The sequence below is a fragment of the Osmia lignaria genome, chromosome 9, assembly GCF_051020975.1.
Source record: "Osmia lignaria lignaria isolate PbOS001 chromosome 9, iyOsmLign1, whole genome shotgun sequence".
Classification (NCBI taxonomy): Eukaryota; Metazoa; Arthropoda; class Insecta; order Hymenoptera; family Megachilidae; genus Osmia; species Osmia lignaria.
Window position 1 is genome coordinate 5349589 of NC_135040.1, and position 15761 is coordinate 5365349.

Genomic DNA, 15761 nt, shown 5'->3' on the forward strand with positions numbered 1-15761 from the left:
CTGAATGCCGGAACGGAGTGGAGACGCTGTATATATGGTGTGAAAGGCAACCGAGAACGCACCAATTACGTGCGAGCTACCGCCTCATTGGTCGGTCCAAACTTCAACGGACAGCTATATAAGCGGAGCTCTCGCTCTGAAATCACACACTACTTTTGACTCTCTTCTAGTTCAATTCACGTGTTTTCAAAGTTATCTAGAAAATGTCTGGTCGTGGCAAAGGTGGAAAAGCTAAGGGAAAGGCGAAGTCTCGTTCCAGTCGAGCTGGACTCCAATTTCCTGTTGGTCGCATTCATAGACTTTTAAGGAAAGGAAATTATGCTGAACGTGTTGGTGCAGGAGCACCAGTATATTTGGCTGCAGTTATGGAATATCTAGCAGCTGAAGTATTGGAATTAGCTGGTAACGCTGCTCGTGACAACAAGAAGACCAGAATTATCCCTCGTCATCTTCAACTGGCCATACGTAATGACGAAGAACTGAATAAATTACTGTCTGGCGTTACTATCGCTCAGGGTGGTGTATTACCGAACATTCAAGCAGTCCTATTGCCAAAAAAAACAGACAAGAAGGCGTAACTCTACAAAGGATTCCAGCACACAAATGGCCCTTTTCAGGGCCACAAAATATTTTAACACGCAGGAATCTCTAACTATTCATCCATTTTCTCTTTTATTTTACAATCTATGAACTTAAGTAGTATCTTACTATTTTAACGTACGTACGTCATGAAGAAAGTGGCAACAAATTTTAATATATTTTTACTACAATACGGTACTATTTAGAATAACTTTTTAATTCTAGTAATAAAATATCTAAGTACTCAAACTATTTGAGATTAGATGAAAGTTAAGAAGTAAAGCTACACTATTCAGAAAGTTCAACATTCCAAACATCTGGCCCAGTTGTTTGGAGCAGATGTTTTACTTGAAACGGGTCCCCATAGTCTGCGCGCTTGCGCTGTTACGAGAGAGTAAATCCAACAGCGAAAGACAAAGGTAGTCCCGGTGGCGGTGACCCTCTCACTCGCACATCACGGTGGTTGGCGAAAGCGTCTGGCAGGCAAAGAGGATGGGGCCTTGCATGTATATGATGCTCTCTACTAATTCCCATGACAGTAAACAAGCCACTATCCCGCAACCAGAGTTACGATCTATGTACATATGTGTTCGGCTTTCAGGCGGAGAATTGCGGTTTTTCAAAGAGATCTTCGAGCTCTGTTCTTATTAGCAAAATTTCTGGGCTGAGAGAAAAAAGCATTTGTATGCTTTGCTGTATGTATTTAACTTTGCTTTAATGCATTGTATTTGGAAGTTGTAAGTGCATCAGACAGCAACAGGTTTCTAAAATCTACAGTAATAATGTTTGGGAAGTTCCTACTTTGATAGTCTCTGAACGAGAATTCAAATGTTAATTGTTATTATTGAAGTGGCTATAGCAAAAATGGAGAGCTTTTTAAAAAAGCAAAGAGTATCAAGAAGAAATTGTCATTGTTGTGTGTTTTCCATTTTACATTTTAGTGTATATTATATTCTCTATAAGTGCAGTAATTATATAAATTAGTATAAATATAAATTGTAAAATATTATACTTCATTCGGGTAAGTTATTCGACTTTTTTTCTTAGCTTATTGGTCTCCTGCACGTTTCCAACGTTTTGACGATTAATTTGGGGCACCCTGTGTATAATATCAATGTTAACTTAATATTCATCGTTACTCGGGTTACTGTTCGCTCTCATCCACCCCCTCTCTCTAACAGATTTACAACAGTATAAAAATAATACCAGCCGTATTATGCCGTCAAGGTGGCAATCTTGACCACGACTGTTGTTCTCATTCTCTTTTTTCAATTTCAACTATTTTTATGGAATCCATAGTCTATATATATTAAGTAATGGCCCGAACATCTGGATTTCTTTACTTGCTTTCACCGAGAATTTTCACCCAAGAAAATTAATAGCTCCCTTTCTATATAAGCTTTATTGGTACAAGCAAGGCAAAAAGCCCAGATGTTCGAATTAGTTACGTGCCTATAGTTCTTAGTCATAACGTGACGAGCCAATTACGCATTCCCTTTGCTCCCGTAGCTCGACTGTCGTATGTGCAGCGAACTTCTGATTGGGTAGAAGTAAGGCGGAGGGGAAAGCAGGGTTGCCGCTCTATAAAAGAGCCATGTTCTTGGTTCCTTACCGTAGTTCCAAACATTTTATCATTGAGTTGTAATCGTCTGTAAGAAAAATACATCATGACTGGTCGTGGAAAAGGAGGAAAAGGATTGGGAAAGGGAGGAGCGAAGCGTCATAGAAAAGTTCTTCGTGATAACATTCAAGGTATCACTAAGCCGGCCATTCGTCGTCTGGCTCGTCGTGGTGGAGTGAAACGTATTTCTGGTTTGATTTACGAAGAAACGCGAGGTGTTCTGAAAGTATTCTTGGAAAACGTTATCCGAGACGCTGTGACTTACACTGAGCATGCTAAAAGGAAAACCGTTACGGCTATGGACGTCGTCTATGCCTTGAAACGGCAAGGAAGAACCCTCTACGGTTTTGGTGGTTAAAGTGTCATTCTTCACTTTTGTTTAATAAAAACGGCCCTTTTCAGGGCCACCATATTTTTCTTGCGTATGAATTCTCAGTTCCATTGATCCATATTACAATCCTAACATTTTTATACCCCCATGTAAGTGATACTACCGTGCATTACCTTTTATGTAAGTTCATAAAAGAATTATATCCTATGCAGGAAATTTGAATTGCACAAGATCTCTATTGGAAGTGAGTTCCAATAAATAATAAACACCATGAATTTTGTAGTAACTTTGCGTTATTTCTTGAAAGGGAAGGCTGTCTTCACACTTTAAAAATCGAACTCCGAAAAAAAGACTCGAAAGACACGACAGAAGTCGGTTGTCCAATTAAGAACAAAAGAGACTAGGACTGCATACATTATCGAGGCCTTTAGGTATAAACAGTTACAGGCCTATGGGTCCGATGACGTCTATTATATTATTCTGACTAAAAGTAGTGTTTCTAATATTCAGGGTGTCTCAGCTAAAGGAGGCCACCTAAATATTTCCTTTATTTTTAATGGTACAAAAAATATCTATAGTATAATTTAAACGGTATCGGAGAAGGAATACCGTAGCAGACAAATTTTTTTGTCCGATTATTTTTCATAGTTTTTTCAAGGTCATCATTATTTTTGATCAGGGGCACTTCTATTTTTCTATATTCGATCTTCAGGCGGCTGAAAAAATACATTTGACAAATATCGGGATGTTCGGGATTTTGCTCCAAGGCAAACTGTACAGCTACGAACAAAGAACAGCACCAACGTAGCTGCGCAACATTCGTTTCAGACATTCTGCCGAATACTTAGGATCTACTTTGTATTAGAAAATCTCGGCTCCCTGCAGCTACGACAATTTTATCAAAAATTAGAAGTTAGTTACATATTATTTTTTCAATACTTTTTACTTAAGACGTGTAAATACCTTCGAACTAAATTCCAAATTGAGTGTATTATAGTATACATTCAGGATTTCACTTTCATGGTAAAAGTATCTTTTTGAACCTTTTATGATTCTTTTTCAAAGGTGGAAGTTATGGTTTCTAATGATATGAGTACAGTATATTTGAAGTTTTAATAAAATGATCACGAAAGTGTTCTTCGATTTAAAAAAAATGGGGCCCTGAAAAGGGCCGATTGTTGTGTAAAAGGTGGAGCGCCTTAAAACTTAAGCTCTTTCTCCACGAATACGACGAGCGAGTTGGATGTCCTTTGGCATGATTGTAACTCGTTTGGCATGAATAGCACACAAGTTGGTATCCTCGAAAAGTCCAACAAGGTAAGCTTCGCTGGCTTCTTGCAAAGCCATCACAGCAGAACTTTGGAAACGAAGATCGGTTTTGAAGTCTTGAGCTATTTCACGTACGAGACGTTGGAAAGGTAATTTACGGATTAAGAGTTCCGTACTTTTTTGGTATCTTCGAATTTCTCTGAGTGCTACAGTTCCAGGCCTATAACGATGAGGTTTCTTCACTCCTCCCGTTGCAGGCGCACTTTTACGAGCAGCTTTGGTAGCTAACTGTTTCCGGGGAGCCTTCCCACCGGTAGATTTACGAGCGGTCTGCTTAGTACGAGCCATGTCGCTGAGAATAAAATGTGCTTCGTTTATAATCCGAAACTACAGTAAGGCAACGATGATTTTGCTTCTCTTATATGTTTGTAGAGCCGAGTTCCACCTCTCCTCTGATTGGTTAAAGAACGCGAGGTGGGGAGAGCTCTGCAGCGCTTAACGATAGGGGCAAGCGTGATGGAGGGGGAAGGACAGCTGGTACAGCTATATAGTAGTTCGACTTTGGACAAATATCACATTATTCTTTTGAATCTGTTGACTTTACGAAGCAGCGTACATTAGTCGAAATGAGCGGTCGTGGAAAGGGAGGTAAAGGATTGGGAAAAGGAGGAGCAAAGCGACACAGGAAGGTTCTTCGTGATAATATTCAGGGTATCACGAAGCCAGCTATCCGTCGACTTGCCCGCCGTGGCGGTGTAAAACGTATTTCTGGTTTGATCTACGAAGAAACACGTGGTGTTCTCAAAGTTTTCCTTGAGAACGTTATTCGTGACGCCGTCACTTACACCGAGCATGCAAAAAGAAAGACTGTTACTGCCATGGATGTGGTTTATGCTTTGAAACGTCAGGGTAGAACCCTTTATGGTTTTGGTGGTTAAATTGCTATCACTGCCATTAAGTTCTTACTTAAAAAACGGCCCTTTTTAGGGCCACCAAAAAATTTAAACATGGAACTTCTATCATTTCAACTTATCCGTTAATTATTATCAAATACACATTATTTTTATTCTATTGTTGAGTTGCAATAACACTACTCGACACAAAGAATGCCAATAGAAGTAACAGTGTATATTATAATAATATTAACATCTGGTAACAATATTTTTTTTCGTAGCTACAGCAACTGCACTTAATTTTCCACCACTTAATTTCCTGTTACCTACGTCTTGTGCTTCCATGTATTGCATACGGAATGTCCAGGTTGAAGTGTGACAGACCCGTTATACCGTAACTATTAATGATCCAAAAGTTGTTGACATCAAAATTGCACGATATAATGGGAACTGTGTTTTCGCTGAAATACAAATTTTTTTAAGCTCCATTAACGATTTCTGTACATAAATTGATAGGTTTAATATTAAGACATCTATTCTCACAAGAGCAATCGTTTTGGATTGAATATTCTCTTTTTTTTACTTAATTTTCCAGATTGATGTAGTCCTGAATAAGAACAACCGTGAGACTATGTCACTTCAGTCGAACATAATAGCTGAAAATCGAGATAAATTTGTCATTCAACGACACCGTTGAAAACTACTGACAATAACTGACACTTTACATATCTAATATGTGCTTTGAATCGAATAAATAGTTGCATAAATCATAAATCTTTCCGTGTTAGTCCAGGATTCTCAGTAATGTGATATTGGAAACAGAAGAGAGGTCTCTCTTCCCGGTCCGCGCCTTTCCTACTAGTAGCCCGATTTCTGAGTTAGTCGCGCACTCTGTGATTAGACTAACAGCTATGCTATCCCTGGACATACAAAAAGCCTTTGACTCAGTATGGCATGACGGACTAATTTACAAGCTTATTAAACTCAACTTCCATCCTCATCTCATTAAACTCACTCAAAACTACCTTAACAACAGAAAGTTTTTCGTCCAAATTAACCAAGATAAATCAGAACTCTTATCCACGAACACCGGAGTCCCCCAAGGATCCGTATTAGGACCTCCACTATTCCTCATCTACCTAAACGACATCCCAACAACAAACAGCACAACCCTAACCCTATTTGCAGACGACACAGCCATATTAGCCGCATCATGGTGCCCCAAACTACTTACATCCAAGATCCAACACCATCTCAACCTGATACATAATTACTTCCAAGACTGGAAACTATCTTTAAACGCCTCCAAGTCTCAGGCCACACTCTTCCACAGGAAAACCAAAAAATTAAAAAATGGAACACCAAACCTCAACCTGAACGGCACTAACATCCCATGGGAATCCACACTCACTTACCTAGGCGTCACTCTAGACTCCAAACTCACCTGGCAACCAGCTATCCTCAACAGATACCAGAAAGCACTAGCCGTAATCGGAGCATCACGACCCCTCATAGGAAATGCATCAAAACTCCCAACCGACCTTAAACTCCACATATACAAAACCTGCATCAGACCAGTCCTTCTCTATGGCGCTCAGGTTTGGTCACCGGCTGCCCTCTCCTACATCAAAACACTACAACGACTCCAAAATAAAGCCTTAAAAATCATCTATATCCTCCCCTCAGATCATCCTACTAATAAAATTCACACAAGAGCCAAAATACCGCTAATTAGTACTGTCATCCAAAAACTCCTTGATAACTATAATACAGAAGATCACAGTAATCCCTTAGTCGCCGCAACTTCTACATACAATGAAACCACAATCCCCTACACACCCAAAATACGATTCCCCCTAACAATGGCGAAAGCACCACCCCCCTTAACCTAACCTAAACCCCCCCCCTCTACCAATATAATTACGCTGCTTAGAGCAACAAACTGCTCTACCTTTTTTCTGACGCAGGGTTTTTTGAAAATTTTCCCCGCAAGAGCAACCACCTGTAGGACAACCCACATCCAGGATCAATCCAACAACTATAATCTACATCTGAGAGTATAAGGAATAATATCCAGGAGACTCTCCCATAAAGGACCAAGATAATCACAGGCTCCACGCCTTCAAAAAAAAAAAAAAAAAAAAAAAAGTTAGTCGCGCACTCTGTGAGGATTCCCTCTTTGGCTAGTTGAGATTCTTCGAAGCTTCCTCCAAGACCGCAAATTCTTCGTCAAAATTGGCACCGCCAAATCACAACTTACCACCATTGAAGCCGGTGTCCCCCAAGGCTCCATCTTGGGTCCCATCTCATTCATACTATTCATATCAGACATTCCGCAACCTATTTCTACAGTCCTCTCGCTATTCGCTGACGATACCGCCATTCTAGCCTCATCATGGAGCCTCCAACTGCTTCAGATCAAACTACAAGAAGCCTTAATTGCTATTCATAATTTCTTTGCTGATTGGAAGCTATTTATTAACCCTAATAAGACTCAAGCAATCTACTTTACCCGGAAACGCAACTTACATCCACCACCACTGCTTTCTCTAAATGACTCTTCAATACCATGGCAATCATCAGTCAAATACTTATGCATCGTTCTTGACTCCAGGTTAACCTGGAAACAGGCCATCGAAGACCGCGCCAAATAAGCCAGCAGCGCCATCGGCGCCGCCTCCAAACTATTAGCCAGTTCATCAAAACTCCACCAATATCTCCGTTTAAAAATTTATACCATGTGCATCAGACCAGTCATTCTATACGGCTCGCAAATCTGGTGTGCAGCCGCACCAACAAACCTCCACCAACTACAAATCCTCCAAAACAAAGCCTTAAAATTCATCTACGGACGCCCCCGCGATTATAATAACCTTCACGCTGAAGCTAAAATATCAAAAGTCGTGGATGTTATTCGCACACTCAATGCCAGGTACGACACTTCTACTCATTCTAACATCTTAATTTCAAGCACAAATCCCATCTCACTTGATCTTATCCCCTACAGGATCAGATACAGATTCCCATTATTCATCAAAGACACCTAATCGAACTTCTGGTACAATAACTTACTATTTACATCCCAGGTCAACCTCGAGTTGCTTTCAGGCTTCAGGTTTTTTTGTAACTTTTTCCTGAACTACTTCCGGAGGTCTTGTACATTACCCGCTTCTAGGCACGCAACACAAACCCAGCGAGCAGAAGGCCTCATTCCCTCCCAGCCGCTGCTATTTTCATGACTCATCCCCACTAAATAAAAAAAAAAATAAAAAATTAGTCGCGCACTCTGTGAGGAAATGTGCCAGCGGTGAGGCTGAAACCTCCCTGTCTCATGCTCAACCTGGCTGATTACATCCAAGTAATCCTTGTGAGAGCTGTTTCTGGTATGAGAAACGTGCCGGGTCGGCGCGACGCGGCGCAACGTATTCCCCTATAGGTCGGTTCGGTTGAGCGCCTCTAACGTTCAGCCTGGCTTTGCCTTATGAAAAGGCGTTGCATTGGTTTTATTTTTTTTTAACTATGATGTACCAATCCGACACTCTTGAAACTTTTACAGATAATAGTTAAATAGTAAAGGATTATTCTTAATTTTTTCGGCGGGTGTCACTCAAGGGATTGTTTATAAAAATCACTTTCAAAAATTTATTTATTAATTTTCAACCCTTAATCATCGAATAAAAATCTTGAAAAAAAATGAAATATAGCTAATGAATACCTACTATTTGCACTTTAATGTGTTTAAATATCTTAAATAGTTTCCGAGAAAAAAAATAGTAAAGTTTTGGAGTTTTACCCTCATATCTCCCTTGTCAGAGAGGGTAGGGGGTTGAAATTGCCTACAATTGTTGTTTAGACAAAAAGCATTATGTGGTATAAATATCAACCGAAATTGTTGCTGGGGCCAATTCACTAGGCTTATACGGCTAGACCCTTTGTATCAAAATCTTATTTTAAAGGAGAAAGGAATTTGGAATAAACAGGTAAATCTTGCAGAGTGCAAACAAAGATTGTTTCTTTGTAAAATAAGATTTGTGGCCCTGAAAAGGGCCAATTGATATGAATTCTTCAACGAATTACTTTTTCGCCGCTGCTCTTGCGATTTTCGGCGATTTTGCTGTTTTCGGTTTTGGAGTTTTCGTCTTTGCTGCTGGCGCTTTTGTGGCTTTCTTCGCTTTTGACAAATTCTTCGGTGGTGGTGCTGCCTTTTGTTTCACAGATTCTGTTATCTTAGCAGCAGCAGTTTTAGCTGCTTTCTTCGAAGAAGATTGTTTCTTGGCTGCCGCGGCTGGTTTCTTCACAACGGGTGCTTTCTTCGGGGCAGTTGCTTTCTTAGGACTCGCTGGCTTCTCCGCAGCTTTCTTTTCAGCTGCAGCAGATACAGCCCGTTTCACGAGACGTTTGGATTTGCTCTTAGATTCGGAACCCTTCGAAGATGTGGACAGCTTGAACGAGCCAGAGGCACCTTTTCCCGTGGTTTGCACCACCGCACCGGCAGTTACGGCTGTTTTCAAGTACCTCTTAATAAATGGCGCCATTTTTTCACCATCAACTTTATACGTCGTTGCTATGTATTTCTTGATAGCTTGAAGTGACGATCCCTTGCGATCTTCTAACGCTTTGATAGCAGCGTTCACCATATCCGCAGTTGATGGATGCCACGATTTAGTACGCTGCGATTTTGTCTTAGATTTTACAGACTTTTTCGCAGCTGACGGCTTTGCCACCGAATTTTCCACTGTTGCAGTGTTTCCAGAACTATTTCTCGCCTCCATCTTACACAAAATGTACAATAACTGGGTAAATACAACTTTTACGATCCGTTCACAGAGTGCGCGACTAACTCAGAAATTGGCGTACTAGTAGGAAAGGCGCGGACCGGGAAGAGAGACCTCTCTTCTGTTTCCAATATCACATTACTGAGAATCCTGGACTAACACGGAAAGATTTATGATTTATGCAACTATTTATTCGATTCAAAGCACATATTAGATATGTAAAGTGTCAGTTATTGTCAGTAGTTTTCAACGGTGTCGTTAAATGACAAATTTACCTCGATTTTCAGCTATTATATTCGACTGAAGTGATATAGTCTCACGGTTCTTCTTATTCAGGACTACATCAATCTGGAAAATTAAGTAAAAAAAAGAGAATATTCAATCCAGAACGATTGCTCTCGTGAGAATAGATGTCTTAATATTAAACCTATCAATTTATGTACAGAAGTCGTTAATGGAGTTTAGATATCATCATAAATTCCAAGAGTTTTACGCGGAAAGAAATACAATCATCAAGAAGACACGACGCAAATGGTCGACATTATAGTCATTTATATAATACCATTAATCTGGTTAATAATACTCAATTATGGTCGACAACGTAGACGAGAATATAGAAGTGGATTTATTTAACAACTTATCTCGCATTAATTTAGAATATCGCACACTTTGTTCGAGAAGTTCTGGATCACCATACTTTGGTGCTTTGAAATGATATTTCAGTTTTATAAAAGTGCTTGTACACTGTTATACATAATGCAATTTCAATTTTATCTAATTTAAAAATTAATACTGTTCTGAAGCCTACTTGTTGCTGATAAAATATAACATTTAATTGTGAAATGTAATACCACCACAAGTACTTTGTGCGTCATGAGCTATACCTACCATTTATGTTATCAAATAGGTACTTCAACTTTGAATGCAGATGATGTACCATAAATATTGTATAAAATTAACTAGTTAACTAAATATTTATAGAGAAAAATTAAGTCAATGATTTCGAGCACATACTTAATTGGACTGTAGAAGGTTATTGATGACTTGACGATGTTGTTTCGGTATTGTAGTATTATACAGTGATGAAGACGAATGAGTGTATCGTTGTACGAATAATTATAAATGGAATACAATATTAATCATGATATAGACCTTAATTTTGACCAGCAACAAGAGAACATGTCGGTTAGGATTTAAAAGGTTCAAAGCGGAATATTTTATTTCACTTTGGAGAAATACTTGAGGATTTGTCTTGTGAAAATTAACATAAGTTAATTTTCACTATTTTCTTTATTTACATGCTAAAATAATTACAGTTCCTGTTTTGATAATTTCTTGCTCTCAAGTTTCTATAGACGAGTCTTTCTAACTACGAAGCAAAGAATATGGAGCATCAATAACATTCCATGTTCTTCACAACTCATTTGTTTACATACATATGACACAGATACTCATTCATTCGACATTTATTTCTTCATTTCATTCATAGGTTGTGTACTATAGCTAAACATTATTTGTCTATTCATTTGATTATACGAATCAGCTATACATTTGGCTATCTGGACAAGGAAAAGGAGTGCACCCATGGCTGTGAATAATGCATGTGGACTGACAGCGTTTCTAACAGGAAATTATACATATACAGCACGAAATTAACGAGTAAGTGTCATATATTAATTTTTTTCATCCTAAAATAAATTTTGCTTTCAATTTCTAAACTGTAATGTACTAACATTTTTTAAATGTTCGCCTAAGAATTATTAATAATTTGGTTAACTCTATATGCACTGATGGTTTTTACGTAATTATAGTATTCATTATTCTAAGTGTCCAATGGTTTGGAGGTCTCAACGCAACAATAGCAGTCTCAATGCTATTCGAACCGAGACGTATCCGCTGAAAATCGGTAAATTGATAAACGTAATATCCTGAAAGGTAATTAAAATCGGGTGTATACATTAAAGCTCAATAAATTCATCTTGAAAAGCACTATCTTATGATCTGAAAAAATATATATATGTATATATTCCCATTTAAAAAGCAGAACTTGACCATCATATCTCTTAAACTAATAATGTAAAAAAATTTGTATTTCAGCGAAAACACAGTTCCCATTATATCGTGCAATTTTGATGTCAACAACTTTTGGATCATTAATAGTTACGGTATAACGGGTCTGTCACACTTCAACCTGGACACACCGTATGCAATACATGGAAGCACAAGACGTAGGTAACAGGAAATTAAGTGGTGGCAAATTAAGTGCAGTTGCTGTAGCTACGAAACAAAAATATTGTTACCAGATGTTAATATTATTATAATATACATTGTTACTTCTATTGGCATTCCTTTTGTGTCGAGTAAAGTGTTATTGCAACTCAACAATAGTATAAAAATAATGTGTATTTGATAATAATTAACGGATAAGTTGAAATGATAGAAGTTCCATGTTTAAATTTTTTGGTGGCCCTAAAAAGGGCCGTTTTTTAAGTAAGAACTTAATGGCAGTGATAGCAATTTAACCACCAAAACCATAAAGGGTTCTACCCTGACGTTTCAAAGCATAAACCACATCCATGGCAGTAACAGTCTTTCTTTTTGCATGCTCGGTGTAAGTGACGGCGTCACGAATAACGTTCTCAAGGAAAACTTTGAGAACACCACGTGTTTCTTCGTAGATCAAACCAGAAATACGTTTTACACCGCCACGGCGGGCAAGTCGACGGATAGCTGGCTTCGTGATACCCTGAATATTATCACGAAGAACCTTCCTGTGTCGCTTTGCTCCTCCTTTTCCCAATCCTTTACCTCCCTTTCCACGACCGCTCATTTCGACTAATGTACGCTGCTTCGTAAAGTCAACAGATTCAAAAGAATAATGTGATATTTGTCCAAAGTCGAACTACTATATAGCTGTACCAGCTGTCCTTCCCCCTCCATCACGCTTGCCCCTATCGTTAAGCGCTGCAGAGCTCTCCCCACCTCGCGTTCTTTAACCAATCAGAGGAGAGGTGGAACTCGGCTCTACAAACATATAAGAGAAGCAAAATCATCGTTGCCTTACTGTAGTTTCGGATTATAAACGAAGCACATTTTATTCTCAGCGACATGGCTCGTACTAAGCAGACCGCTCGTAAATCTACCGGTGGGAAGGCTCCCCGGAAACAGTTAGCTACCAAAGCTGCTCGTAAAAGTGCGCCTGCAACGGGAGGAGTGAAGAAACCTCATCGTTATAGGCCTGGAACTGTAGCACTCAGAGAAATTCGAAGATACCAAAAAAGTACGGAACTCTTAATCCGTAAATTACCTTTCCAACGTCTCGTACGTGAAATAGCTCAAGACTTCAAAACCGATCTTCGTTTCCAAAGTTCTGCTGTGATGGCTTTGCAAGAAGCCAGCGAAGCTTACCTTGTTGGACTTTTCGAGGATACCAACTTGTGTGCTATTCATGCCAAACGAGTTACAATCATGCCAAAGGACATCCAACTCGCTCGTCGTATTCGTGGAGAAAGAGCTTAAGTTTTAAGGCGCTCCACCTTTTACACAACAATCGGCCCTTTTCAGGGCCCCATTTTTTTTAAATCGAAGAACACTTTCGTGATCATTTTATTAAAACTTCAAATATACTGTACTCATATCATTAGAAACCATAACTTCCACCTTTGAAAAAGAATCATAAAAGGTTCAAAAAGATACTTTTACCATGAAAGTGAAATCCTGAATGTATACTATAATACACTCAATTTGGAATTTAGTTCGAAGGTATTTACACGTCTTAAGTAAAAAGTATTGAAAAAATAATATGTAACTAACTTCTAATTTTTGATAAAATTGTCGTAGCTGCAGGGAGCCGAGATTTTCTAATACAAAGTAGATCCTAAGTATTCGGCAGAATGTCTGAAACGAATGTTGCGCAGCTACGTTGGTGCTGTTCTTTGTTCGTAGCTGTACAGTTTGCCTTGGAGCAAAATCCCGAACATGCCGATATTTGTCTGGTCGCTGTAAAATACCGTGTTCATCATAATAAATTAAATCACCAACGGCAACGTCTTCAGAGTATTAAATCTATTCCGTATTATATTCAGTATTAAACATAAAAAGTTATCCCGAATTCATATGACAACAATATACACTAACGCATAACCAACGCATCCCCAAATTTTACATTTTTATTTATTGCACTAGTACACTAATTAGAATTTAACGATTATAGATTTTGTGGCATACAATTCCTTAAACCTGTAGCGCCGATTTTGTTCAGGTATAAAAAATAAAACTGTTAAATTAACTTGTACATGAACTTATTGTTAGTTACGAATTCGTATATTTTGGGAAGGTGTTGGATTATTACTAATAATATATGCGTCAGCTAGTACACAAAAATGAATTGTGTTATACAGGGTATCACAGCTAAAGGAGGCCACCTAAATATTTCCTTTATTTTTAATGATACAAAAAATAACTCTGGTTTAATTTAAATGGGATCGGTGGAGGAATACCGTAGAGGATAAAATTTCGTTGTCCGATTATGTTTCATAGTTTTTTCAAGGTTATCGTTATTTTTTATCAGGAAACTTCTATTTTTCTATATTCCATCTTGAGGCGGCTGAAAACATACATTTGAATATGCTTAAGTTATGACCTGAAGGGTGATCTTGAGTACCAAAAATATGATAAACTTGTAGAGTAATATTAAAATCACATTTGAACTTCCTGTTTATAATTCAGTGTTATAATTCTCAACATATAATGTTATAATAAGACTCCAGATCATAACTTAAGCATATTAAGTATTTTTTCAGCCGCCTCAAGATGGAATATAGAAAAATAGAAGTTTCCCTGATGAAAAATAACGATGACCTTGAAAAAACTATGAAAAATAATCGCACAAAAGAATTTGTCTGCTACGGTATTCCTTCTCCGATACCATTTAAATTATACCATATTTTTTGTACCATTAAAGATAAAGGAAATATTTAGGTGGCCTCCTTTAGCTGAGACACCCTGAATATTAGAAACACTACTTTTAGTCAGAATAATATAATAGACGTCATCGGACCCATAGGCCTGTAGCTGTTTATACCTAAAGGCCTCGATAATAAACTGTATGCAGTCCTGGTCTCTTTTGTTCTTAATTGGACAACCGACTTTTCTGTCCTGTCTTTCGAGTCTTTTTTTCTGAGTTCGATTTTTAAAGTGTGAAGACAGCCTTCCCTTCCAAGAAATAACGCAAAGTTAGTAAAAAATTCATGGTGTTTATTATTTATTGAAACTCACTTCCAATAGAGAAAATCTTGTGCAATTCAAATTTCCTGCATAGGATATAATTCTTTTATGAACTTACATAAAAGGTAATGCACGGTAGTATCACTTACATGGGGGTATAAAAATGTTAGGATTGTAATATGGACAATGGAACTGAGAATTCATACGCAAGAAAAATATGGTGGCCCTGAAAAGGGCCTTTTTATTGAACAAAAGTGAAGAATGCCACTTTAACCACCAAAACCGTAGAGGGTTCTTCCTTGCCGTTTCAAGGCATAGACGACGTCCATAGCCGTAACGGTTTTCCTTTTAGCATGCTCAGTGTAAGTCACAGCGTCTCGGATAACGTTTTCCAAGAATACTTTCAGAACACCTCGCGTTTCTTCGTAAATCAAACCAGAAATACGTTTCACTCCACCACGACGAGCCAGACGACGAATGGCCGGCTTAGTGATACCTTGAATGTTATCACGAAGAACTTTTCTATGACGCTTCGCTCCTCCCTTTCCCAATCCTTTTCCTCCTTTTCCACGACCAGTCATAATGTATTTTTTTTACAGACGATTGCAACTCAATGATAAAATGTTTGGAACTACGTTAAGGAACCAGGAACATGGCTCTTTTATAGAGCGGCAACCCTGCTTTCCCCTCTGCCTTACTTCTACCCAATCAAAAGTTCGCTGCGCATACGACAGTCGAGCTACGGGAGCAAAGGGAATGCGTAATTGGCTCGTCACGTTATGACTAAGAACTATAGGCACGTAACTAATTCGAACATCTGGGTTTTTTGCCTTGTTTGTACCAATAAAGCTTATATAGAAAGGGAGCTATTATTTTTCTTGTGTGAAAATTCTCGGTGAAAGCAAGTAAAGAAATCCAGATGTTCGAGCCAGTTACTTAATATATATAGACTATGGATTCCATAAAAATAGTTGAAATTGAAAAAAGAGAATGAGAACAACAGTCGTGGTCAAGATTGCCACCTTGACGGCATAATACGGCTGGTATTATTTTTATACTGTTGTAAA

The 15761-nt window shown here is 38.4% G+C and overlaps 8 protein-coding genes and 1 long non-coding RNA gene across 9 annotated transcripts; 5 read left to right on the forward strand and 4 right to left on the reverse strand.

Moving 5' to 3' along the window:
- Window positions 1-165: 165 nt before the first annotated feature.
- Window positions 166-1795, forward strand: LOC117600390 (histone H2A-like). Its single transcript, XM_076689941.1, has one exon. The coding sequence runs from the start codon at window positions 204-206 to the stop codon at window positions 576-578; it is 375 nt and encodes a 124-aa protein (XP_076546056.1). The 5' UTR covers window positions 166-203; the 3' UTR covers window positions 579-1795.
- Window positions 1796-2177: 382 nt separating this feature from the next.
- On the forward strand, window positions 2178-2688 carry LOC117600627 (histone H4). Its single transcript, XM_034316330.2, has one exon. It carries the CDS (start codon window positions 2247-2249, stop codon window positions 2556-2558), a length of 312 nt encoding a protein of 103 aa, XP_034172221.1. The 5' UTR covers window positions 2178-2246; the 3' UTR covers window positions 2559-2688.
- Window positions 2689-3063: 375 nt separating this feature from the next.
- LOC117600182 (histone H3) lies at window positions 3064-4178 on the reverse strand. Its single transcript, XM_034315283.2, has 2 exons — window positions 3495-4178; window positions 3064-3416 (listed from the first exon to the last, which is right to left on the reverse strand). Exon 1 carries the CDS (start codon window positions 4146-4148, stop codon window positions 3738-3740), a length of 411 nt encoding a protein of 136 aa, XP_034171174.1. The 5' UTR covers window positions 4149-4178; the 3' UTR covers window positions 3064-3416; window positions 3495-3737.
- Window positions 4179-4390: 212 nt separating this feature from the next.
- On the forward strand, window positions 4391-4845 carry LOC117600679 (histone H4). Its single transcript, XM_034316453.2, has one exon. It carries the CDS (start codon window positions 4427-4429, stop codon window positions 4736-4738), a length of 312 nt encoding a protein of 103 aa, XP_034172344.1. The 5' UTR covers window positions 4391-4426; the 3' UTR covers window positions 4739-4845.
- Window positions 4846-8204: 3359 nt separating this feature from the next.
- Window positions 8205-9508, reverse strand: LOC117600119 (uncharacterized). The gene has a single exon (XM_034315166.2). It carries the CDS (start codon window positions 9463-9465, stop codon window positions 8767-8769), a length of 699 nt encoding a protein of 232 aa, XP_034171057.2. The 5' UTR covers window positions 9466-9508; the 3' UTR covers window positions 8205-8766.
- Window positions 9509-10808: 1300 nt separating this feature from the next.
- Window positions 10809-11791, forward strand: LOC143305640 (uncharacterized). The gene is made up of 3 exons (XR_013062684.1): window positions 10809-11127; window positions 11280-11403; window positions 11566-11791. It is a non-coding gene; the product is annotated as an uncharacterized LOC143305640 (long non-coding RNA).
- Window positions 11792-11879: 88 nt separating this feature from the next.
- LOC117600738 (histone H4) lies at window positions 11880-12334 on the reverse strand. The gene has a single exon (XM_034316591.2). The coding sequence runs from the start codon at window positions 12296-12298 to the stop codon at window positions 11987-11989; it is 312 nt and encodes a 103-aa protein (XP_034172482.1). The 5' UTR covers window positions 12299-12334; the 3' UTR covers window positions 11880-11986.
- A 216-nt stretch (window positions 12335-12550) lies between these two features.
- On the forward strand, window positions 12551-13891 carry LOC117600239 (histone H3). Its single transcript, XM_076689957.1, has one exon. It carries the CDS (start codon window positions 12577-12579, stop codon window positions 12985-12987), a length of 411 nt encoding a protein of 136 aa, XP_076546072.1. The 5' UTR covers window positions 12551-12576; the 3' UTR covers window positions 12988-13891.
- A 1018-nt stretch (window positions 13892-14909) lies between these two features.
- Window positions 14910-15287, reverse strand: LOC117600455 (histone H4). Its single transcript, XM_034315910.2, has one exon. It carries the CDS (start codon window positions 15273-15275, stop codon window positions 14964-14966), a length of 312 nt encoding a protein of 103 aa, XP_034171801.1. The 5' UTR covers window positions 15276-15287; the 3' UTR covers window positions 14910-14963.
- Between the last annotated feature and the right edge of the window lie 474 nt (window positions 15288-15761).